The sequence below is a fragment of the Thunnus thynnus genome, chromosome 13, assembly GCF_963924715.1.
Source record: "Thunnus thynnus chromosome 13, fThuThy2.1, whole genome shotgun sequence".
Classification (NCBI taxonomy): Eukaryota; Metazoa; Chordata; class Actinopteri; order Scombriformes; family Scombridae; genus Thunnus; species Thunnus thynnus.
The window spans coordinates 15,756,418-15,781,161 of record NC_089529.1 but is presented as its reverse complement, the minus strand read 5'-3'; the positions used below and the strand labels follow the sequence as shown (position 1 = coordinate 15,781,161).

The window sequence follows — 24,744 nt, the reverse complement described above, 5'->3', positions numbered from 1 at the left end:
TGGTAGGTTTTCCAAAGCGACTGAATTTCACTTTGGAAAGTTGTGCTCATGTGGCCCAACTTTATCTCCAAACTGAACTGTGCTAATGGCACACTTGTGTTTGTGGTAAATTGTAAAATATCTGGGCAGCTTCCCCATTTTCTTTTTGGCTTAAAGTACATTTTTCCCCCTAAAGAATTGTTATTTCCTGTTCTGTAATTAATCAAGATATTTTATGCTCTGTGGGTGTAATTTGGCAGTTGTTTACTAGCTAAATTGCTTAATGAATAATCCCTCTGACAGGAATTGCACCTCATTGGACATTAAATGGACTAGTTCAACTTTTTGGGGAATGCACTTTTTTGTCAAGAGTCAGAAGAGGAAATCAATACCACTCTCACATCTGTCCATAAATATGAAGCCACAGACAGGGGGTGGTCAGCTTTGCTCAACATGAAGACTGGAAGTAGAGGAAACAGCTAAACTGGCTCTCACTTAAGGCAAAAGAATACCTCTAAAGCTCACCAATTAACACGTTATGTTGCAGGGTTTTTTTTTAAAAAAAATCCATATAAAGACCAAAGTCTCAAATTGAAATCTCGGGATTTTATGGATGTTATGTTTGACTTCCTGTAGTTTCTGCTGGTTGGCAGAAACTACAGGAATAAACCACAGTGTTCAATAACTAAATAAATAAAACCATTACTTTTGACACTTTGGTTTAGAGGAGCTGGTTTGTTTTTTGCCTTTGGACAGAGTGAGGCTAGCTGTTGCCAATGTTTCCAGTCTTCATGTTAAGCCAAGCTAGCAAACTACTAAACTATCTGTCTCCCGCTGCTTCCTGACCTTATACTAAGCTAACTGCCTCATATTTTCATATTTAACAGATATAGTCAATTTTATTTGTATAACCCAATATCACAAATCATAAATTTGCCTCAGGGGGCTTTACAATCTGCACAGCAATAGCCAACAACATCCTCTGTCCTTAGACTCTTGATTCAAATAAGGAAAAACTTAAAGTGATTTTAATGTTCTCTCCTCTCTAATAAGCACATTTCCAAAAATGTCAATCTGTTTCTTTAAAAATGAAAAATATAATAGGCTACCTTTTTTAAGATCACAATAAACATTGTTGAATACAGAAATATCCTCTGCTTGTGGTCCTAATTTGCAAAACAAAAACCTGCTCGTGCAGTGAAAAAAAATGAAGATGTTAGATTGGAAAATGCAACATCAGAATCAAAGGAGTGTCTTCCTCCATGCTGCTGTCATCTCCTCTGACCACACAGCAGGCTCCCCTCAGGCTGGAGGAGCCAGCAGGGCTGCAGTCCAGCAGGTAGCCTACTACTATAAATCCGCTTCTTCACTGATTTCACACTTTGAGCTGCTTGGGGCAAGTGACTGAGCCTCTGTTAGTGTTTAATAATGTACAAAAACTAAAAGAAGAAGCTTTATAATAGATAATAGATATTTATAATAGAGAGGAAGACAAGAGGCGGTGAACGCGTTTATCTTGCGTGCGTGCATGCGCGCGTGTGTGTATGTGAGAGAGAGAGAGAGAGAGAGAGAGAGAGAGAGCGGAAAAGTAGGTGGCTTCACCTGAGTCTTGACAGTGTGGAGAGGATGTGGCTGTTTTTGCGCACCAACTCGGTTTTACTTTCTGCGCTGCTGCTTCAGCTGATTCACCCGTTTCCGTAGTTTGGGCTCATTTTTGTGTGGTATACTCTAACGTATCGGACCGACTGGGGCTTATCCTGACTTATCTGTGGTGTGGCTCGGGTTTTTCACTGGGGGAAACCTGTACCTGGATTGATCTGAAGCGTGAACAGCCGGAGCGACATGAGCGCAGGAAAACTTCTGAGCCTCAGGATGGACGTGCCTGTCATCATTTTGCTCATCCAGTTGACCCATACTGAGATTATAGGTAAGAAAATTGAGTGGGATACGGGTGATTAAGATCCACAAGAAATTCTTTTATAGAGTAAGCTTCCTTCATGATATGTTTAGTGCTTTTGCATCACTGGAGTCATTCTGTTATATTGTCCATTTCGTTATTTTGGATTGGATTATTATTTATCTTCTCATAAATAATGAGAAGATAAATTCGTTATTTTGGATTGGATTATTATTTATCTTCTCATAGGTCATTTCCCATATTTTTATCACAAGGTTTCTATCACAAGGTGTTTGCCAGTCTTCTTACCGCACAATATTTGCTGTGCCAAAGCAAAAATGATTAAAGTATTTCATTTTAACTCATGTTACACGTTTAGAGAGCTTTTGTGAGTCAACATTGACATCCACAGAGAAAGAGTCAGAAGTGATAATGAATCACACAGTGAGCCAAGGGCTCTCCAGGATCCCAAGTAGCCCTGTTGAAAAGAAAACTATTGTGGAAACACTAAAATACAGGTACTGATATGAGATGGACAGCAATTTTATTTATTTGGAGAATTGTGCAGCAAAAGGTGAAAAGGCATGATTTTTTTTTGTTTTTGCAATTCTGGATAACCACTGTCCTCTCAAGGATAGAGAGGAAAAACCCTGAAGTTGAGGATAAATCCTGACTTCCCTTTGAGGTGCTTATTAAGGTCTGGATTAGGTTTAATACGTCAATAGTAAATATCCAATAAATATGAAAATATAATAAATGTCATATACTGACATTTGCTTTATTCTCTGGTCTCATCTTAATCAGTAAATTGTTGTTCATCGTTGGGGCGGGGGGGGGTTGACCATCATTGGGGCAGTTGAGCTGGTAAATATCACAAATATCCAATTCACGCCTTGTTCTTTAACATCAAAAATTCCCACTCAGACGTTCTCCACCTCCCTGTCTGTGACTCATCTCCAGGTCTGCTATTGTGTTTTGGATAAGATCTTTTGTGCACATATTTCTTTGGCGCTCACAGAGGGATAATGAGACCGAGAGGACGGATACGTCAGTGTTGTTGTGTTCCAAACTGTGTTTCAGTTTCTGCTTTTGTACAATTTACAGCTTCACACAGCTACTCAATCATGAGTGGAGGACTCTCTCAGGAATTTCTAAGGAATTAGTTGTGATTGGTGGTACATTGGGATGCCAGAAAAAAGGAACACTCCTCCTGTTGATGTTACAAATAGCTCAAAACACCAGTCTTTGATTTTGTTCAGTTTGGTAATTATCTGACTGATCTGATTTAATCGCTTCTTCACATCCTCTCATTCAAAATGTTGTTTTTTGTTTTTTGTATCACCACAAGATCAAAGATGATAATTAAAAAAGTAAAAAAGGTAAAAATGGATAAGCAGCAGAGCAAAAATCAACTATGTATCGATAAATAGTGAAAAATGTCGACAATAGGGATGACACAATGTCATAAAACGGTAAATACATACAAATGGAAATCAAAAACTAAGTCACAAATGTTTTAATATATTTTAAGAACAGACTCCATATTTTTCTGAGTGAGTTTGAGGAGCTATGTACAGTAAACGGGTGACAGAGGAAATCTTTGACTGAGTGTCAGGGATGTTGTGGAGTTTATCTCATTAATCAGGATGCTTTGACGTTCTCTGGGACTATACCGCAGGGGAGGAATGGCAGTGAAGAAGGGGACCTCCAGTCATTCAATTCAGTCTTTCCAGAAAAATTTCAGATCACTTGTTCAGATAAGATAAGATGTAATCCCTGTGAGATAACAAGCATGAGAAAAGCAAAAAAACATTTGATGTTAGATGCGGAGAGATCTGCAGATGAAGTCTTTTCTGTCTTTAAGGATACAGATGACAGGTTGACTTGCAGTTCATATGGAAGATCATTAAAACCAACTTATTTCCAAATATTTCTAATTTTTATCTTTACAGAGTAACCTTGCAAAGGAAATAGTTAATTGACATAACATTTGACTTGCAGTTTAATTTATGATTTTAGAGATAATTATATAAAATCTTTATCAGTATGCTGCATTTTTAGGAAAAAGGGGAAATGTATTTTTAAAAAGCAGTTTTAAAGATTGTGATAATGGAAAATAATTATCCACATACGGTGCAAGCATCCTCCGGATTGGATGGCTATCGAGGATGTCAGTCTGCGTCATTTCTTGCCTCGGGTGTGAGAAGGTTCTCTGCCTGAGAGGGAGGTGTTGTGTCGAAGTGAATCTGCTCCTCAGGGATGGGAAGACTCCTGAGAGGCTGGTAGTCTGACTGAAACAGTCTTTTCTATTTTGGTGTCGGTGTAGGCGGAAGCTTTCTCAGATGGCCTTAATAATTGTTATATATATTTCCTTTGCTCAGTTGAGAGATGGGGGTATAACTATAAATGAATTTGCATCTGTTTAGAATCATTCTCAGAAAGGAAACAGAATATAAAACACCTGATGGAAGTGAAACTCTCTCACAAAGCCACGTATTTACTTTTAGTGGGCTGCTTTCTATATGAGGGGGTATTATTCTAACATTGTCAGACCAGTTCTACACATCCCAACCTGCAACATCTACTATAGCAAAGTTACAGCAGCAGATAAGTTAGATCTGCAGATGTAGACGTGGCAATGTTGCCGCGAAAAAGCAACAAGGAAATTAGCAGCTGCAATTTGAACACTTTCATCACTTGCAGGTAATGAGTACAGCAGCAACTGATATTAAACTGCATTTTTTTCCGCACCAGCATATTTATCTGTTCTATAAATCACTTGTGTTCTCCTTTGAGGTAAAAAAAAAAAAAAAAAGGAGACATTTATATATTATATTTTTTTGTTTCATGATGGTGCTCCATATACTTTAATTTGTCAGAATACCATTTGCTCTCCGTCTACATAAATGAAGAACTTGTTTCCATACACCCAAACACGTCACTGCTACACAACACAAGAGCCACAGATTCTGAACAAGAACCCACATCAGCTTTCCTGCTAAAGTCTCCGTATAAAACCTACAAACATGAGCACACAACTTGACCTGCACCTTAGCTTGTTGAACTTAGCTTGTTCACAGAGTGCAGGCTAGATAGTTAATGAGCTGCTAATTTAGATGCTGGTGTTGTCCTTATTCTTCAACACCACTGCTGACAAACTGCTGTCTGCTCTTGACTTGTAAGCTACAGTGAAAGTTTATTTACTTTTTCTCTCGTTCCCCTACTAGAGCTCATCCCTGCCAGCTGCTGTCATTCATGAACATTTCTGATCTTGCCGCCAAATACATTTTTTTTTCTTTTCCTTTTAACAATTTTAAAAAAAAACAGTTAAAAACATACTGACGTTATTTTTGACTGCAGAAATGTAATTTCAGTTGGGCTTAAAGATCAGGATCTTTGACTTTTAACACGTACAAGCTGTTAACTGTTAAACAATTAAACTGTTAAAATAAGATAATTAGTAAAAACAACCACGACATCCCTGCCAGGGACCATTGTTGCATGTAAAACCCATCTCCCTCTCCCCTTGTCCCCTTCTGCCTCCTCACTAGCCCCTGTCCAGTACAGGCAAACTGCCAAAAAAAACAAAATAAAAACCCAAATACTTAAATTAGAATATAATTCAGCTTCTGGTTGTAACACATCAAATGTTAATATTTGAAGATTTTGTAAATGGATTATTTCTTTTGGGTTGTGTAGTATTAACTGGACTAACAGGTAGTTTTTTCCATTAGACTGAGCTTAAGGATGAGTATCCAGGCTGGCATTAACACTGCATTTTTGTTGCTCAGTTCTCCAGCACACTGGATTTTGAAATAAATAGTGACAGTGAGGGTAAAGTGCTGTTTTTCTGTTCTGAGCATGTTTATAGTCATATTGGATGAGTAGTGAATTTCAGCCCTATCACTCAAACTGAAAGGCAGCACTTAAACCTTATAGTGGGTGTTTTATTTCAAATCCAATGTGCAAAAGCAAAAACAAAAATGATCACTGTCCATGCACTTATATTGCTTTCAATCCCAATTTAAGTATATGTTGAGAGAGAGAGAAGCAAATGCACTCTGAAAATTAAGTTGCAGAATAGTCGTGAACTGCTTTGATGTAATATTTTCCGTTAGAGTATTTCAGTGTCAAATTTTCTCCTAAAAGATCAAATGGGATTCAACCTGGACTGATCCTTCTCTTAACTTTGAAGCTATTTCTGTTTAGAAATCTGGAGTCACTCACTATAAAAAAAAAAAAAAGCAACATTACAGTGATTATGAAGCTTTACATGTTAGTGCCTGGATATGTACTGTACATTTCAACAAAAAGATTAAACTTTAAAAAAGCATGCAGGCATACAGCTTAATAATATGTTCATTTAATCCTGAAAGTAAAAAAAAACTATGTAGCGTGTGCTTGTATGTCTATAATTATTTTAAATGGTGACACCACCCTGAACAGGATGAATGAGTTTAAATATGGATTGATGCAGATTGTTTTGAACAGCTACTCCACAGCTGTAAGACTCTATGAACAGCAGATCAGCTTTATGAATAGATTAACAATCATTACTACACAACAACACATCAACACCTGTTAATGGTAGCTGAAAAAGTGACACTAGTAAACTGGTGTGTTTAAAATCTTTTGTCGGATCACATTTCATATAAGGGAAAAGTATCAAACTGCACAAACCGGTGTTTCTTTGTTGTAGACTGCCTCAGTGCTCAGTGTACTTTTCCTGTCTGTTTTGATACATGGCATCGTTGTAACTCGTTTTACAGCTGAGGTCCTTGTAAGGGATTTATTGTGTCAAAGCATGTGCCTTAACTTCTGTAGACTGCAAAAGGACATCTGCTTGTTGAAGCTTGTTGATACCTGGTAGGAGAATTCACTGTGTCCAATTTGGTAGGAGGTCATCAACGAGTTTAGCAGTGTAAGGCTATGTGCTTTATTATTTTACAATGTTTTACTTTCTCACTTTATTACTTTATTACCCTCTCTCTGTCAAATTCCTATTAGGACATACTGTATTTAAGCTGAGACTGTTTGGTTGTTCGGCAGAACGGCTGTGTGCCCTTCTCCATGCTGGCATGTTCGAGTAAAGAGAGAAAGATTCATCACTCTGTGTTTTTAATTCTTCAAAGAACTTCAATTTTTAAGTAATTCTCCTACATCCTGCAGCCACATCTGTGCGCTGGCCCGTGCATGGAATAAACGGTTACATTGCGGATGCCATACGACTGTGGTCACTGCACTGTGAAAATCTAGATAGTGATTCATTTCTGCTGCTGTCTTCCCATATTAGTGAATGTGTAGAGAATAAAACAAAACTGTTTAAGTCCGATAAAGAGTTACTGAGAAAAGTGATTAAAAAAAGACACGAGCCACAGATAAAAGCAGAACAAGGAGTTTCTGGTGTTTGTTTGTTTCTGATGTTGCAACTTACCACAGGCCTACTTTGACTAATCAAGAGTAGCTGTTTGGAAAATCATGAGGACTTTGTGTTCAAGGGAACATTGGCTGCGTACTATGGTCAACACATTACAGTAGGTACTGTAATAACCACTGAGGTCACATTAATCACAGACAAAAGCATTTGTTACACATGAAAGAGGAACATTGCAGACTTTAAATATCTTTGTAAGGTAGCTGTTTCTGACATTCACTCATTAGTCTGCCAACCATTCAGTTGTCTGTTGATTCGTCACAAATGATATGCATTTGGGCAGTCAGCTTTCTCTGTGAAAGCCACAACTCAGTGAAATGTCCTACCTGATGATATGAGCTGCACTTCCATCAGTACGTTCAAAACCAAATTAAAAAAACAGCAAAAAACTACTCAGCTCTGTAACCACTGACTCTAAATTTAATCTAATGGTCTTCTCATGAACGCAAATAATCTTGCTTTTAATTTGACAAGCTTACATTATTAAATTCTAGTTGACATTGTGAGTGTTTGCGATGTGCTATTGTGTGTAGCTTTGTATTTTGTATCATGTATCCTGTGTGCTTTTTGCTTTGTACTGTTTGTTATTGTGCTGTTATATGTTTTAATTGTAAGGGACTGCAGATGGAAATTAGTTCAAGCTAACTCTGGTGCAGTATATCAAATGTTGACATTTATGTTTAAAACTGTACATTGTCCCAATAAATACAATACACATACATTTTGACTTGTGAAAGCAGAGTGAGCACAGCTGTAAATAATAACATTTCATGCCATTGAGTGAGTATCCACGAAACCAGAGCCCTGGAACTGGCTCGACTAAACGTAGTGTAGCTGTCACTGATGTTATTAATTCTACGTGTGCTTTTCCTGCTTTGACAAGTCAAAATTTCTGCTGTGAAAAGGGTCTATTACAGCACTGCTGGAGAATGATGATGAGATTGAAAATCACATTAAGGAACAAGAGCGTCCCAGTTCTCTTTTAAACCTTCTCCACAGCTTAATTCTGCACCATCTGAAGCAGCTGGGCTTTGCTTTAATAAACCAACAGCCCTCCAGTAAATTTCATCATCAGTTAGATGAGACTATAAATTTTGATGCCTATTTTACACTCTGATATGCTGCTACAGTTTAAAAATTAACAATAAAGTTGTTTAATTCCTGTTTTGCTGTTATTTTGTTGGTGGGAAGGATTTTGATCTTGTAAGTTGTTGACATCAATGAAAGATGACAAAATTAAGAGCTACTTTTAGGGACTAATGATTTAACTAATTAGATTTTCTATATGCTCACCTGACGAGAAAAACATTAACCATACATACCAGTACAGTACGTAATCGACACAAGCAATGAAAATCTTTGAGTGAAAGTTAGAATTTAAGTACGCACTTGTCCACACAATCCTTCGCTTTTATGACTAAAACACTTTTTCCTAAGGATGAAACAGACAAGTCTTTGAGGAGATAATGTTATTTGCTGGTTAAAGAACGTCAGCAGTTCAAGAAAAAGTTTTAAAGATTGTTTTTATTATATGTCAACTGAAAGAAGGCAACAAGAAGGGAGTAGTGCTGCATGTTCCTCTCGCAGATGTGAGAAGGCCCTTTGTGTTAGTTGGTGAGCAATAATGAGGGATTTTATGTTTGGCTTGTTTTACAGACCAGAGAAACAACAGACTGCAGTAAACACACAGCCAAAATAACTGTCATGCCAGCTAAAGAGTCTTGTGAAGGACTCATGTTTTGAACACGAGTTGTGAAGCAGTTCTTCTGTCACACCAACCACCTGGATGTCCTGCCTCACCAATTCCATAAACCTCCTCTTTGGCCTTCCTCTTTTCCTCTTGCCTGGCAGCTCCATCTTAAAGGTTTATGTGAAGCCTCATTAAAACCAGATGAGTATAGTTATGACAGATAAATGAATTCTCTGCCCAGTCACACTAGTTTACAAGCTTTGCATGCATTAAAACATGGGATGCAGATTACTGGTGGCACAGAGGTAAAAGTAAAGATGGTGAACTATCAGATAAATCCAGATCCTGTTTTGATCATTTTAGGAAGGAACAAATCACTTTGGTCGAACTTTAGGTGACAGCTTTAATGGACTCTCTTCATTGAAGAGGACTAGGTACATTTGAAAGTCAAGCTTAATGGATTTCAGAAAAAAAAACCCTAATTTTTCTCATCTGGTCGTGTGCGACGTGCTTTGTAGGCTGTGTGACTCAAACAGCTCTCCCAGGGAGGGACGGGAGGAAACTTGGGTTCTGTTTTTGACAGAAACACAGATGTTGTCTGTGATTGTTTTTGTTTTTGTTTATATATTCATTTATGGAGCATAGCACTAGTTCAGACAGAGCACTGAAGTTACGCTTGTTTCAGCTGATTGACCTCAGCTGATTTCATTATGCTGTGAATGCGTAGATTCTGTTGACACTATCAGACATTCAAACTGGAATGTGTTGACAGTGACCTGAACTGACACGAGTTCCTTGTTAAGAAACTAGTGAACCAATTAGACAATTTTTCACATTGTAGGCTGTTAATTCTCATGAAATAAACACTAGCTAACCAAATTTCTGGCACAAGTTGTTGTTTGTTGCTATCATAATGATTTAGCTGCTGAAATGTTGTCGTAAACGTAGACGTAATTAAGCTAAGTGAATGCTTGCAGTTAAAACAAGAATAACTGCAATTTTATTGTTGTATTTTTTGTACTGTGTTGTGTTGTAGCTAACTCTAAAGAGTAAACTGATGACAGACACATTGTAGTGCAGCAGTACTGAAATAAGGAGCTAGATAGAAATGTGTTAACAACATAGCTATGTCATGTTATGTTGCAGTATTTTTGCAGAACAAAAAAAAAATTAAATTATAGTTAATTAATACGGTTTGATTACGAACAAATACCGCATCCCTGTGTTTTTCAAACTCAGAAAAACACTAAGACAGACACTGGTCCACCCAAAAGACAAGAAAAGCAATCTAGTGTATGCAGTCCAGTGCATTGAAGAATGCACAGATTTGTATATCAGGGAAACTAAACAACCATTAAACAAACACATGGTTCAATACAGAAGGGCCATCTCCTCAGTGTTAAGGGAGTAAGAGGAGATGGACCCAAATGCAGGAAGCAGGCAGTACGAACTGAAGAATAATTACTTTATTTTAGCTCAAGCCAAACTGTGTGCTGTAACCGGCCTGAACTAGACAATGCTGATCTAGCCCTAATGTCAATGAGGTCCACACCCATCAGGAATGGGTAGACCAATGACAATACCAAGTAATTCAATACTAGGAACTTGTGCTGTCTTTGGAACTGAATGCTGTACATTACACCTGATGACAATGCTACCATACAAAAAATGACTAACCATTTGAATAATATTGCTAAGACATTACAACACCCTGTCACCACTGGTTTATTTGACTGGCTTAGGAAAAGTTAAAGGCATTGTCTGATCACTGCCTTCCCCTTTGATTACTACCTTATTTACACACTCTCTCGGTCAGCTCATTGGCTCAGATCCTCTCTGTGTCGGTCAGTTCACCAGTGTGCCAGCATGCTTCAATAAACTCACAACACTACAGCAAACCTCTGAACTGGAATTAAATTATTTCTTCAACAATTTTGTGCCATGACACAGATGGCAACATGCTTCGACAGAGACTCCTTTTTCCAGACCAAGGACACACCAGTGTCCTGAGAATCCAAATCACACTAAAAGGGGTCCTTTTGAAAATCCAACTATTGTTGCTGTGTGTTGTTGGAGGTCTGTGAAGCTGCAGTCCCAAAGAAGTAGACGCCATCCCGCATGTTTAAGTAAGTTTGCTGTGAGGTTGTGAAAGGGGGTTGATGAAGAGGTTAAGAGGTTTACTCTATAGAGATATTTAGGAATGCTTGCATTTTTTTATAACCTTGGAATTACTTGGTTATAAGCTTTGCTTGTCTCTTCTTAGATATGAATCTCTCTTCTCAAGGTTTTAACATTTCAGGTAACAGAGATAGAAAATAGAAAATGGGCAATGAGAAATAAAAAAGACCAGGCAGTAGAGTCCTGTGATTCTGATTTAGAAAAGACTAGTCCACAGTGTTTGGAACACTGAGTGAAAATTGGCCTATGCAGGATTGGTTGGGGTATTAGGGATGATTTACTCTCCCAGTACTTAAGGATATATTTCATTTTTGTAGGGATGTCATTTATTCTCCTTACATAAACGGAAATGACTTGTATCTTCTGAGTGGATTAGAAAGTGAACTGTGGAAAAGTGTAAATGAAAGTTTTTTTGAAGGGACTTTACAGAAAGATAATGGAAAGTCATTTGTAGAGGGTCAGAGAATGAGTTAACCAATCCTGTAAAATACATGTATGATAGTTGGTACCAAGAGCATAAAATTTGTTGCAACACAAAAATAAAAAAGTAAAATGTGATAAACAAAAAAAACATTACAGGGAAATAAATGCTTACTTAAAGCCTTGTTAATTTCACAAATACGAAAGAGAAGAAAACACAACACAGAGTTAAACTAGTGCAACAACTAGAACAAAACAACACAGTGCAGAGCATAAAAAACCTCATTGTATGAGTCCAAAAACACCAAAACAAACATGAATTATTAAATCGAAAGAGTGTTACTTAATGAAGAAAGACATGGTGATCTGAGACTACAGCAAAAACTGCAAAATGTTTGTGGATCAAAATGTTAATGGTTTTCCAAGTATCTCACTACATAAGCAGAGCAAGGAGGAGAAAAATGGCAGGAAGGAAGTTAAGACAAAGCTTTTGAAATAAAGGTCATTCACACCTGGACAAAGTCACCTCCTGGGACAAAGGCATTGGGAATTCCTTCCATTGTGGTGAGCCAAAGAACACCAGACGGCATCTATTAGAGACCAACCAAGATAACACAACAGCTATGTTAGCAGCCCTAATAGACCACAATCGACCCACGAGTGTAGAAAAGGGGAATGTGAATGATGGAACAGTGTGTCCCCGTCAGGATGGGCTTCCTCCTCTAATGACACTGGTTTAATTAGAATTGCTGAGCTAAAACATAATGCCTCCCTGCCAAGGATTTCACATCATCCTTTTTATCAGGAAAAGAGAGAAGGCATTTGACCTGTAATTCAATCTCTGCTAAACCAAGGCATAATAGTCTATGCAACAACTGACAACTTGAGTGACTACACTATAATTGACCTTTGCAGTGCATTCTTTTCTGTTCCTCCACATAAAGACAGTCAGTATTTGTTTGCATTCACCTTTGACGGACAGCAATATACATTCACAAGATTACCCTAAAGGTACACTGAGTCACCCACAGTCTTCTCTTGTGCCTTACACAGTGATCTCAAAGATCTTTTTAGTTTCCAGGAGGTTCTGTCCTTATACAATACATAGATGGCTTAGCTTTCACCTCTCCCTCTGCCTCTGCTTGTGAGACTGACACAGTGGTCCCTCTCAAGGCTTTGGCTGTGAAGGGACACAGAGCTTCACTTAAGAAGAGTATCTGGCTCTACAATGGTCCTCACTCCCTCCAGAGTAAAAGCCATATTAGGGGTGCCCGAACCCACAAATATGTCACAGATGAAGACGTTTTTAGGAATGACCAGTCATTGTAGACAATGGATAATGGATTTTGCATCACTTGCAGCACCACTCTAAGACATATCCGAACCCTCAGCCTGTACTCAGCACCATAACTGGTCACAACAAGCTGATGAGTCATTTAACAACTTGAAACAGGCATTGTTGTGAGTTCCCGTTCTAGGGTTTCATGACTATAGCCAATCTTTCATACTCTTTTCACATGGTAAATGTGGATTTGTGCAATCTGTTCTGACTCAGCACCATAACTCTTCAGCTGCACTTCCAATTAACTAATTTGCTGATATTGTCTTAGGTTCTCTACTCACAGTCATGGTCCCACATGATGCGCTCACCCTGATTACCAGAGAGGCACACAGACATTTAACAGGGACCAGAGAGGCGAACTTCATACTAACACTCACTGCTCCACACATTACACTTAAAAGATGTTCTATTCTTGAGAATGCTACACTATCACCTACAGAAGATGCTGGTGATCCCCATAAGTGCGTAGATGTCATTTCATATTCATCTAAACCTCGTCCTGACCTTTCAGAAACTCCTCTCTCCAACTCTGATGTTCTTTTCTACACTGATGGCTCTGCTTATGGAGAAATTGAAGTGCCATACGCAGGGTTTGTGATAATTTTTCAGTTATTTAAAGCACCGCCCAGCCTCAAGCTCCACCCAAGTAGCTGAGTTATATGCATGGTGAGAGCTTGTCACCTAGCAAAAGGTGAAACTGTTACCATTTACACAGACTCCAGATATGCCTTTGAATGTTGGCATGACTTTGATATACTGTTGGCGAGGATTCATTACATCCTCAGGGACAACTGTTAAATATTGAAAATTGTTTGGTGAATTGTTAAATGCATGCCAAGTACCCATCTATTGCTGTGAAGCCCACACAAAACCTGATGATCCTGTTTTATGATACAATGGTTTGGCTAAAATGCAGCCAAAGCAGCTGCCAAAAATAGCATTCCTGTCCATGTACAACCCTGTCCTCCCATACCTGCCAACAATCTTGATAGTGATGTAGCCCTCATACAAGAGAGCACTGATGTGGAGAAACATAGATTATCACTTTCTCATGGATGTAAATATGTAAATGACTGTGAATCCACAATGACGTGGCCATGTTGTGGCTTCCACACCTCTATGCCTGTGGTTAACTCACATGTCCCCTGGCCTGTCACATGTGGGCAAAGGAAGCATGTGTCAGATAATCCTAAAAGGTTGATATGTTTTAGTGCCCGTCTTGGTAAAAACAAATGAAAAGGGTGACACATCCTTCCCCACATGGACTCTTAAAAGCCTAAGTGTGAAAAAATTGTGAATGTTTTCTATATGTGTGATGATGTAAATGGATTCTCAAGTTGGCCAGGAGCCTGAACTTGCAGAAACAGCCATCTCGGCCTCCCTCTGTGCCAGATATCCCAAAATTGTGATTTGAATTAGAAAACGATCTTTTTCTACTGTGACCTAACTTCAGCTGTTCAGCCAACCTATTCTTAGGTAGAGACCATCCAGTTTCCACCAAGGGACAAACCATGCCATAACATCCAACTAGGAGACTGGGTCTGCATCAGAGAGCTGCACCAACAAACGCCCTTAAAACCCTGCTGGTCCAAACTGCAACACGTCCTGCTTACCACCAACACAACAGTCAAGTGTGAGAGTTGTCCCACTTGGGTCCACGCATCCCACTGTAAGTAGATGCCTCCTCTGTCAGGCACCAGAAATCGACAGGATCCTTCCTCATCACCTATAGAGCCACAGAATGCGGGCTGCTTCCCTGAAAAGGACCTCATCCTCTGAAGGACAACACAGGCCCCGGAGTCCTAGAAGAAGCCGTAAGACACCCACAGCCATCAGAGGAATAGAGGAGCAACACAGGCATCAGAGTCCCAGACAAGGCGCTACACACCTGATTAAGGCATGGAGAATTCACACCAGAGAGAACAAAGGACCAGCAAAAAGCCTGAGTGGATTATACATAATGAACAGAGAAATCCACAGACACCACAAATGGGACCTTTTCAAGAGAGACACTAATGCATATAAACAACAACCCTCAACAAACACATACCTCCAAATGGCAAAAATGGTAGCTGATAATAGTCCAAACTCTAAGAATTGTGTGATTGTTTGATTGTTGGATTTGCTTATTACTACATGGGACACTTGTAACATGCTACACCTATGAACACTGTGCGACAACACAACCCTGGAAAAACAGTACAGACCATGTTGACACATCCTCATCCTTGGGGACCCTTTGAAGCTCTACAAATAGACCTTATTCATACGCCAAAATGTGATGAATAAAACAGTATTCTTGTATGTGTGGATATGTTCTCAAACTGCCCCAAAGCATGGGCTTGCAAGAAGGCTTACTCTGCTTCTGTAGCGAAATGCCTGCTGAAAGACATTGTTCCAAGATACAGCATTACACCAAGCATCAATGCAGACAAAAGTCATCATTTCACTGGACAAATAATGACTGAACTCTGTAAATCACTGGGGATTAAACAAAGATTACATTGTCCAAACCTCCCATAGTCAGCAGGGCTGGTTGAAAGACAAAATGGTATGAAAAACAAGCTAGCCAAACTGTATGCTGAAACAGGCCTAAAATGGACAATGCCCCCTGCAGATTTGAATGCAAATTCCACCCCCTCCTGCCTTTTGTTTCCATTTATAATTGTATCCCTTCCCTTACCCTTTGATTACTACCTATATACATACTGTCTGTCACTGCTGTTGTTACTGTATAAAAGTGCTTCTCTGTCATTGCTCATGTGTCGATCAGTTCACCAGTGTGCCGGTATGCTTCAATAAACTCATAACACCACAGCATACCTCTGAACTGGACTTGAATGATTTCTTCAACATTGCCAAGTCACACTTTTCCTTCATATTTCTAAGAATAAAAACCTTTGACTTCTGAAATTTTTTGCAACTTTTTTTCTGTTTCTCCCTCAGCGCTGTTGGCCAGCAGGGCAGAAGTAGAAGTTGAATGCCCCCTCGGCCAGTTCCCATGTGGGAACATGAGTGAGTGTCTCCCTCAGGCTCTGCACTGTAACGGATATAAAGACTGTCCGAATGGAGCGGACGAACGGCGCTGCGGTAAGTGTGTGTATATTAAGTAGAATATGGATTGTAAACTTTAGAACTGGGGCTGACAAGGAGCCCTCAGAGAACTTTTACAGTGATTGAGAAATACTGACAGCAAGAAATAAATAATGTTTATTTTTTACTTAATAGTCTTGTCATCCTAATACCCAATATCTTATCAGTCTTCAATTTTCCATTAAAAAGGTTTACTACATTCCTTCCCTCTGGCACACACATAATCTAGTGCCAACTTGTGCCAATTTGCTCAAACCAGATATTAGTGTGGTCCCAACAAGAACATCTGTGAAATGTTATAATTTTGAAGCCTCAAGTCAGAAAACAAAACAAAACAAAATCTACATTGATTGCACAGAAAGAGTAAAACTAAAGGTCACTGCAGTGTAATTTGACAAATATGCCTTTTCATAGTACACAGAATGGGAAAGTTTGATTTTATGCATCCGTACAAGTGAGAGCCAGAGAAATCATCCAGTCTACAACGAATGTCATGATGCAGCAAAGCCATGAAGTAATCTGCCCCATTTAGTACACATACACATTTATGTGAAGCTGGCTTCTGAACCATGACAGCTTAAATGTGAAACAAGATTAGGAATTGCTGATGATACGCTTGTTGCGATGAAACAGTTATCAGGCGCTCAGAGCAGTCTTTGAGTCATAGTAGATTTAGCAAATGAGGAAAGGAAAAAGTTTCAGATTTTGACTTGGTTTCATATTAATCAGAAATGCCTTTGTATCGAGTTTTGAAAAGCAACAGTAACCAGTAATTTCCCCATTTATTCATTTTGAATCACAAAGGCAGTCTGTTTCTCTTCACTCTGGTGTTACCACATTTTGAAAGTTAAGTTAAGCAATACTTAACATAACACACTGGAAATCTTGCTCTCCTGCAACCTCTCAGGATCCTTGGCCATCTTTCTAGAGTATGAGCCACTGAAAAAACCTCCTCACTGCACTCTCTACTCTCTACAAACTAACTGAACTGAAGAAGAGGAAGCTGGGCGTGTAACACTGACAGCCAATGGAGCATAAAAAAGACTGTTTACACAAGAGCCAATTAGTCTTCAAAATCTACAAAAATCTACAAATTTGGTCAACAATCCATCATTGAACCTTTTATCTTTTCTCACGCTTTTTCTTTTGCAAAGACTGGAAAACATTTAGGTATATCAGCATCATATCAGCTGATTAAAAGTTTGGCTGATCTCTGGTTAATGTGCTCTGTGTGCTGTTTTCAGCCAAAGATTATTTTTAAATGAAAAGATACATCACTCTGTAACACCACTGTACGACTGCCAGTGGACTGTGTGTGTAGTTTCACACAGTGGAGAGAAATGATCCCACAGATCAGCTCATGTCAATTAAGGAAGTTCCCGGTTAAACTTCGATTCATATCAGCATGTTAATCTAATCAGTGTAATATTTCCTAATCAGGACATTCAGTATTTGGAGTAAGTAGTTTGCCAAGAACAGCAGGCTACAGCAGTTAATTGAATGCGTCAGATACATTTATTTAACATTTCATTTGTCATATTTCTCATCTCATTTTCAGGTTGTAGATACAGGTTGTAAACATTAATTAGGCTGCCACTAAAAAAATGTTTTTCTGTCTTCTCAGCCAACAAAAGGTGATTTGTCATCTTTTTGTTGTAGTTATTTTAGTCTTTAGTTATTTGCAAATGGTGAAAAGTAAACATGCAGTAAGATTCAATAAGAGATTTGAAAGGATTCAAATTTGATAGAATACCACCCTTGTCATTTTCTGTTCTCGTTTGAGACCAAACTCTGATATTGACTGATATATCAACCATTATTGTGTTAAATATCTATTAAACTTCAAAAAATTGTTTTTATGTTTTGGAAAATAGAAAATATTTGTTTTCTTTTGGAGAGTTAGATGAGAAGAATGATACAGCTCTCATCTGTCTGCTAGTTTGACAGAGATTGAGAATGAGCCATTTATAATTAATATAACTTCTTACTCTGTGTGCATCTTCATCTTCACTGGAGGCCTAGACCAGACCGATTTTTATTAATTTAATATTATATTGTAAATGTTTGTAACTATCTCAAGGATACTCATACATTTTTTTCCTGTGCTCCCTTTTTAAATAACACATCAATAGGATCAATATTCAATGTGCTACTTAAATAAACATTTCTTTGTAAAACACACTTAACGTATTTTAAAAAACGTTGTTTTGCAGAGTTTTATTCATATTTTTCATATCAGCTACATCAAAATTAGTCTCAATCTGGTGATGGTAGTGCCTTCCTGCCAGTAGCCGGGAACCTATTCTGTGCTTCATTACTTCTCCTCTTCCCTGTCCTCCTCATTGGGCAGCCTGTCCTCACTGGCGTGTTGTGCAACACAAAAAGGATTTGAGAAAAAAAGCTCAGCAATAATGGGTGCCAGGCCCTTTCACAGTATGCAATACATCATCTCAACCCTCAGTAAATGTTGGCTCTGCTGAACACTTTGATCAGAGTGCTGCAGGGTCTCTGACATTCGGACTTGGAATCCTTGTTTAATTTTGGCTATTTCTGCATATACCACAGGGGATCTCATGTAATTGCATATGTTAGTTAAAAAAGCAACTTGCTCAGCACGTCTCTGTCTCTTTGAACTGCAGAGCGACTGGCAGCTACATCTGTTAAATACCTGTTTTTTAAGCCAAGCTCGCTCATACAAGATAAAAGATCAAAGGTCCGATAAAGATGCATTACATGATGATATGTCAGTAAAAAAACATCCAGAAATTTGTACATGAACAACATTTCTGTATTAATGGCAGATGTGACACCTTCCTTAAGTCCTTAAACTTGAGCATAAAAAGGTGTGATGTCCAGGCGGAGACACTAGTGTAAGTGTTCATCAATGAGTCTGCTGCGGTGAGTCCTACACTGCATTCATTGTTGAAAATGTTCGATTTAACAATTATACTCTTGATATCACGACTTCAACTGGTTCAGTTTTATGGTTCTTACCTCTGTGTTTGTGGGATTGTTTTGTTTAAAACAAACAAGGCTTGTTTGGTGTCGTACTAGCGTTTTGCGTTCCCATTTCTCATTATGGCCGCTGTTTCATTGTAGATCAAGCACAATGGTCTTGTACTTCTTTCAGGAAAAATGAATACTTATTTCTCAGTCCAGTCTTTCTTAAATGAATGCTTTTCACTGTGAACCTTTCTTCTTTTGTATCATCTAGTTTGAACACGCCATTTTACTTCGTCTACTTAGTCATAGTTGTGTGTCATTCAAAAGCAGTTTGGGTGAAGTTGTGATTTGAAGTGAGTGAGTGACGAGTGAACAATCCTGTCGGTGGGAGTGAAAAGTAGAGGACAAGTATCAGATGATAGATGTGGGTTGTTTATTTGGTAACTTATCTCAGTCTGATACAAATTAAAGCAGCAATACACAAAAGGGAGTGCCATAGCATAGTATTGTTTCTTGAACACCAGTGTGATCAGGTTGGATATGATGTAGCATGACGATGTTGTATTATTGCTATTATACCACTGTCATAGTTAACATAATGATTAGCCGCTCGGACAACTATGACACAAAAAGCTTAGTCAGATATTATTTACTGGAGATTACAGAGGGGGAAATGGTTCCATAAGAAAAGATGAGAAAAATATAATAGAAAAATAGAACAATATCCATGAATTACATCTGCTCATCTTCACCAGTGACTCTTCAAAGCTGTTTTTTTATCTGTGTTTACTTACAGCCTTCAGTGCAGCATTACAGAGGCTCACAGAATGTGCTGGCTTCCTCTCAGAGACAACATGTTTGACAGCTCCAATTAGCTCAGCATTATGAAAGCGATGCAAAATCTCTTTCATTATTTAATCATTGTTTAATCAGACAGTCTCATTAAACGACATCTACGCCTGATTGGAGGCTCGTTCAGATTTTCAAAGCCAATTAGTCTGAGGAAGTTGCTTTTTGCTCAGTAGAAAATAAGAGTGTGTGTAGTCTTGCTCATGGCTGTTGATAGGTTGCTTGGTTACAAGCATAAAAGGTAAATGCTGGACGGATGCTTAAACAAATGTGGTGGGAGTGCTTAAGTTTGACTAATTGACACTGATTAGAATATAAGCCAAGCACAATGTGAGGTCTGACCTTACTCTGGTGTAATTATGTGTGACAGTTGCTTAGACAGACTTTTGTAAGTAGTAGTGATTTAACCAGATCAACAACTTTGTATAATTGATCCCAGTAACATAACAGGTAGATTATTACATTCAACAATATTTATAATCAAACCAAGTCCGTGCAGAGCTTGAATTGTTCTCGCCTGTTGATTTTTTTAGTGTATTTGTGTATAGTCTCTTTTAGTGTATTTGAAATGACATCAAAATAACTGTATTAAAACTTCAGAAAATCACACCAAAGCAGCAGCGCTTCACGCTTTAATTAAAAGATGATATCTGACTGGCCTCTATGCTGTGTGATGACAGTTGAAAGATTTTAAAAAATAATTTCTCAAGATTATCTTGTTCTGTGCTTCCACATTTCCTCAGCCTATCATTTTTCCATTGGAATCAACATCATCCGGATGATTGTTAGACTCTCTGGATTTTATCTTTCTCCAGTGTTCAGATAATTACTGTTTCTTGTTTGGCTTTTCAGGGGACAATATTGGTTGGGCGGACTTATTTGGCCGAACACTACAGAATCCCAGTCCTGTGGACTTCCTGGATGAGTGCTGTAAGTGTGTGTGTGTGTGTGTGTTTATGCACATCGGTGTGTATATGTCTCAAGGCTGCAACAATTATTTTCATTATAGATTATGTTCTTGATTAATCAATTGATGGTTTGGCCCAAAAAAATGTCATAAAATAGTGAAAAATTCCAAAAACAATATCCATAAGTCCAAGATGACGTCTACAAGCCAGTTTTCACATTTGAAGAGCTGAAACTAGACTAAACTTTGCCTGAACTTTTAATCAATTATCAAAATATTTACAGATTAATTTTCTGACCATCAATTTATCAATTAAAAAAATAATCGTTTCAGCTCTAATCTGCTTGAAATTGTGTAAGTACTTACTTTTTGCATGTGTGTATGTCTGTGTTCAGATTTATCAGATTATTACATAATCTTTTGTGTTTAACAAAGTATAGGGACAAACAACAAAAGATGCGATTCTAACTTCATTGCCTCTCACTCCCTATCTTTGTGCACCTCTTACAACATAAATACTACTACAAATAATAACAAGCTTCTGTCATAGGAAAAGGTATTAACATCATGTCAGCTTCATCTAATATTTGTACTGGTTATCTTGTCTTGTGGTGAAGCTTCAGACAAACTGGTGGACGATAAAGCTGAAATGATTAATCAAATGTTGATTGATCAAAGATTAATCCACAAGAATTTTGATTAAGGATGCACCAATCCAATGTTTTCTTTCCCAGTGGAGATTCTGATACCTCAGCACAGTGTATCTACCTATACTGATACCAGTATACCAGTCCGATGCCAGTATTCTCCTTTTCCCAGAACAAAAAAGCTGAATACCACACTGCAAAGAACTCACAGGGATTATTTTTATGAAAGGTAACATGATACCAGAGATTCTTGAGAACTGGTGGCCTCCCTTAACGTAATTCATATATCTGACAAATGACAAAGAATCTGTATTTAATTTGGGTCGCTCACAATACTCATTATGATTAATATGGTCCATATCAGTACCGAATACTGATCTAGCAGATCAGATTTGTGTATCCCTAATTTTTATTTATATAATGTTTGTCATATACTGAGCAAAAATGCCAAACATTCATTGGTTTCAGCTTCTCAAATGCGAGGATCATTGTAAATTGGATCACATTGGCCTTTTGGGAAATTACAACTGGCACAATAGGTTCAATGTTGTGCCCCATACAATCAATTCCTTAATAGTGAAAATCCATGAATGCAATTATAAAATGTTTGTGTGTGTGTGTGTGTGTGTGTGTGTGTGTGTGTGTGTTGTGTGCAGTCTTGCAGGAGTATCCAGAGAGTTGTGACTGCGTACTGACAGATGTTGAGTGTGTGGAGGTCAACCTGCAGGATGTTCCACCACTCTCTCCAAATGTTACCTGGCTGTAAGTTTCCTCTGATTGTTTTGACGGTGTGTGTGTGTGTGTGTGTTTGTGTGTGTGTGTGTGTGTGTGTGTTTGTGTGTTTGCGCTTCTTTTTTTGTGACAACCAATTTGAGTTCAAAGTGAGAAGTATTCATAGTCCTCATGTCCTCAAGGCTATTATAGGTCAAAAACCTGGCTTCAGTTTAGATTAGAATTGACAGCGCTGTTGTCAGGTTGTTGTTTCTGATCTTGAAGATTCAGTAACTCAGGATGTAGTAACATCAGGAGAGTTATTAATGAAAACATTTAATCTTCTTGGGCAAATAGACAATTTTAAAACAAAGCAGTACAAGTCTAAATTGCAAAGTCGATGTCTGTGATTGGATCATTTTGAAGTGAATGGAACTTATCACTTAATTCTAGTTATTAACAACAGGAATTCTGACAAAAGGATCTCGTTGAACAGAGAAATGACCTAAAAAATGCTCAAAAAGCCAAATACCACAACTCTCAGATGAATAAAAATTATCGAAATGTGCTCTTTGTTGGATTTTGCTCTCAGCTATCTTTGCATTCTTCGCAATTGTTGCTGCACAGCATGCTCCTGTTTTTTGACCTTTCTGTGGTATCCTTCTTTGTTATCACCTCTTTCAACAAAATGTCAAGTCTGAACCCCAGACGTAATGTCCCTGGTCTTGTTTGTGCTGAAAATTAGTTTTTTATCACAAATTTTTAGCCAGGGTAGTTATTAAAAAGAAAGTCCCTGCATGTGAGTGCTCATCAGTGTTTTGGCAGCTGTAAACTCAGTTGGACTGATTCCAGTGTGGTGTTGTAGCCATCACAACCTCAGAGCAAAGCCAGCAAGCAGAGGTCACACTTGGTGACACGGTCTCCATGGAAATGTGCCTCCTTCTGAGCCCACTCCACCAGCAGGGGAATCCTCAGACCAGCACCCAGGACCAGCAGGACCGTCCACAGAGCAAGAAGCTTAAAAATATATATTATTTTCTGCTGAAAAATCAAATATAGAGTTTCGCTTTTTAGTAATTTGGTTAGGGAAGAGCAGTTTGGTTATTTGTCCCACACCCTCTCTTTAAAGGAATAGTTCAATATTTTAGAAAATGCCCTTATCCACTGGTTACATTGCAACCCCTTTGTGACAACAAGTTTCCCGCATACTCCCAGTCTTTATACTATGCTAAACTAATAAACATCTTGACCTAGCCCTCAGCTTCTCTGCACATGGAAATTCATTCTAGTTTGAGGCCTTATTGCTGAATCATCCATTCTTTTTCAATTTGATCTCCCATTAAGATGCCTCGCACTATAGATTTCTCTGTTTCCTGAGAACTATGAAAAACACTTAAATTACCTACTGAGCTCCTAAATGTCAGCTCTCTAAATCAAGGTGTTTATTTTCCAAGGATTTTATTAATTGTAGCTTCATTAATTTCCTCAAATTGGCTGAAAATGTGTTATGCACAGATTATTATGCCTCATTTATGCCTCATTTAATGAAGCCACCCTGTTTCTCCTCAATAACTATAAACTGGGACGGTCAATAAAATTTCTTGTCTGCTTCATCTTTACTGTCAGTTAGCAGCTTCTTGTTCTCTCTGTACTGATTTATCTGCCTGTGCTCCCAGAGCACACTGACAAACTCTACAGACTTTGTTTGGTTTGTTTGATCGTCTACAGCAAATTTGTAATTTATAATGACTCACACAATACAAGCTAACACTAGGATCTTTGGGGACTTTTGTACTTTCTTCCAGAGGTCATACCTGACCTTTGTACGTTATTTCAGTTTGTTTGTTTGTTTTTTTGGCCTTTGGCCTATTTCTCATTGATATGTCAGTTTTGTCTAAAACTGATACCTTCTTACTTTAATTTGTTTGGGATTGTTAAGAGTAACAAGAGTATGTTTCTCTCTGTTTTGATGCAAACCCTTAGTTTCATGTTTAGTGTGTTACCGTTGTATAAGGTTTTACTGCAACTTTCTCAGTCAGAAATCGATGTTCATGCTCCAGTAAGTAAAGGACTGGATGCTGCTGACAGTATCACCTTGCTGCTGTTTTATCTTCTTTGCTGCTTTAGTAGTTAAACTGAATATCTTTGGGTTTTGGACTGTTGATCTTTCAAAACAAGATTATAACAGGCTTTATTCACTATTCTCTGATGATTAATCAAAAAAATAATTGGCAGATTACTCGATAATGAAAATGACCTTTAGTTTCAGTCCTAAAAATCTGTTTATTAATCATCTGCGTCACTGGAGGAGCTTTGTCGAGTCTGACAGCCATCAATCATCAGAGTAACCTCAGCTTGAGCTTGTAGAGGACAAAGTTTATAAGAAAAGCCCTGGAGGTGTGATCTTAAACTCACTAGGGACTAAAAGTACGGATATCTCGGCCCCTGCTGCATCAATTTTGATTATTCTTCCTAAATTTGTGTCTCACACACCCCCCCCAAGATTATAGGATTACAATAAAAAATTGCTTTAATGCCCTTTTAGGTAAGTCAACCACTTCTTTAATTTTTGCAAAAATCTGCTTACGCTCGTCTGAGTCATAGGCCTTGATATCATATATTATGATATCATATCTTAAAAAATACATGAATAG

At 38.2% G+C, this 24,744-nt stretch overlaps 1 protein-coding gene across 4 annotated transcripts in view; it reads left to right on the top strand.

The window, feature by feature from the left end:
* The first annotated feature begins 1,485 nt into the window (after positions 1-1,485).
* The window catches only part of rxfp2a (relaxin family peptide receptor 2a), a 54,616-nt gene continuing 31,357 nt past the window's right edge, over positions 1,486-24,744 (top strand). For 3 of the 4 annotated variants that reach the window (XR_010931148.1, XM_067608270.1, XM_067608271.1), the window contains exons 1-4: positions 1,487-1,906; positions 15,887-16,030; positions 20,678-20,755; positions 22,036-22,141. Coding sequence is in view for 3 of the 4 variants with exons in the window: in XM_067608270.1 (XP_067464371.1) it covers positions 1,822-1,906; positions 15,887-16,030; positions 20,678-20,755; positions 22,036-22,141 (413 nt within the window). In the remaining variant the exon portion in view is untranslated. Of the gene's footprint in view, positions 1,907-15,886; positions 16,031-20,677; positions 20,756-22,035; positions 22,142-24,744 lie in introns of all 4 variants that reach the window. The other variant, XM_067608272.1, reaches the window with a different exon arrangement.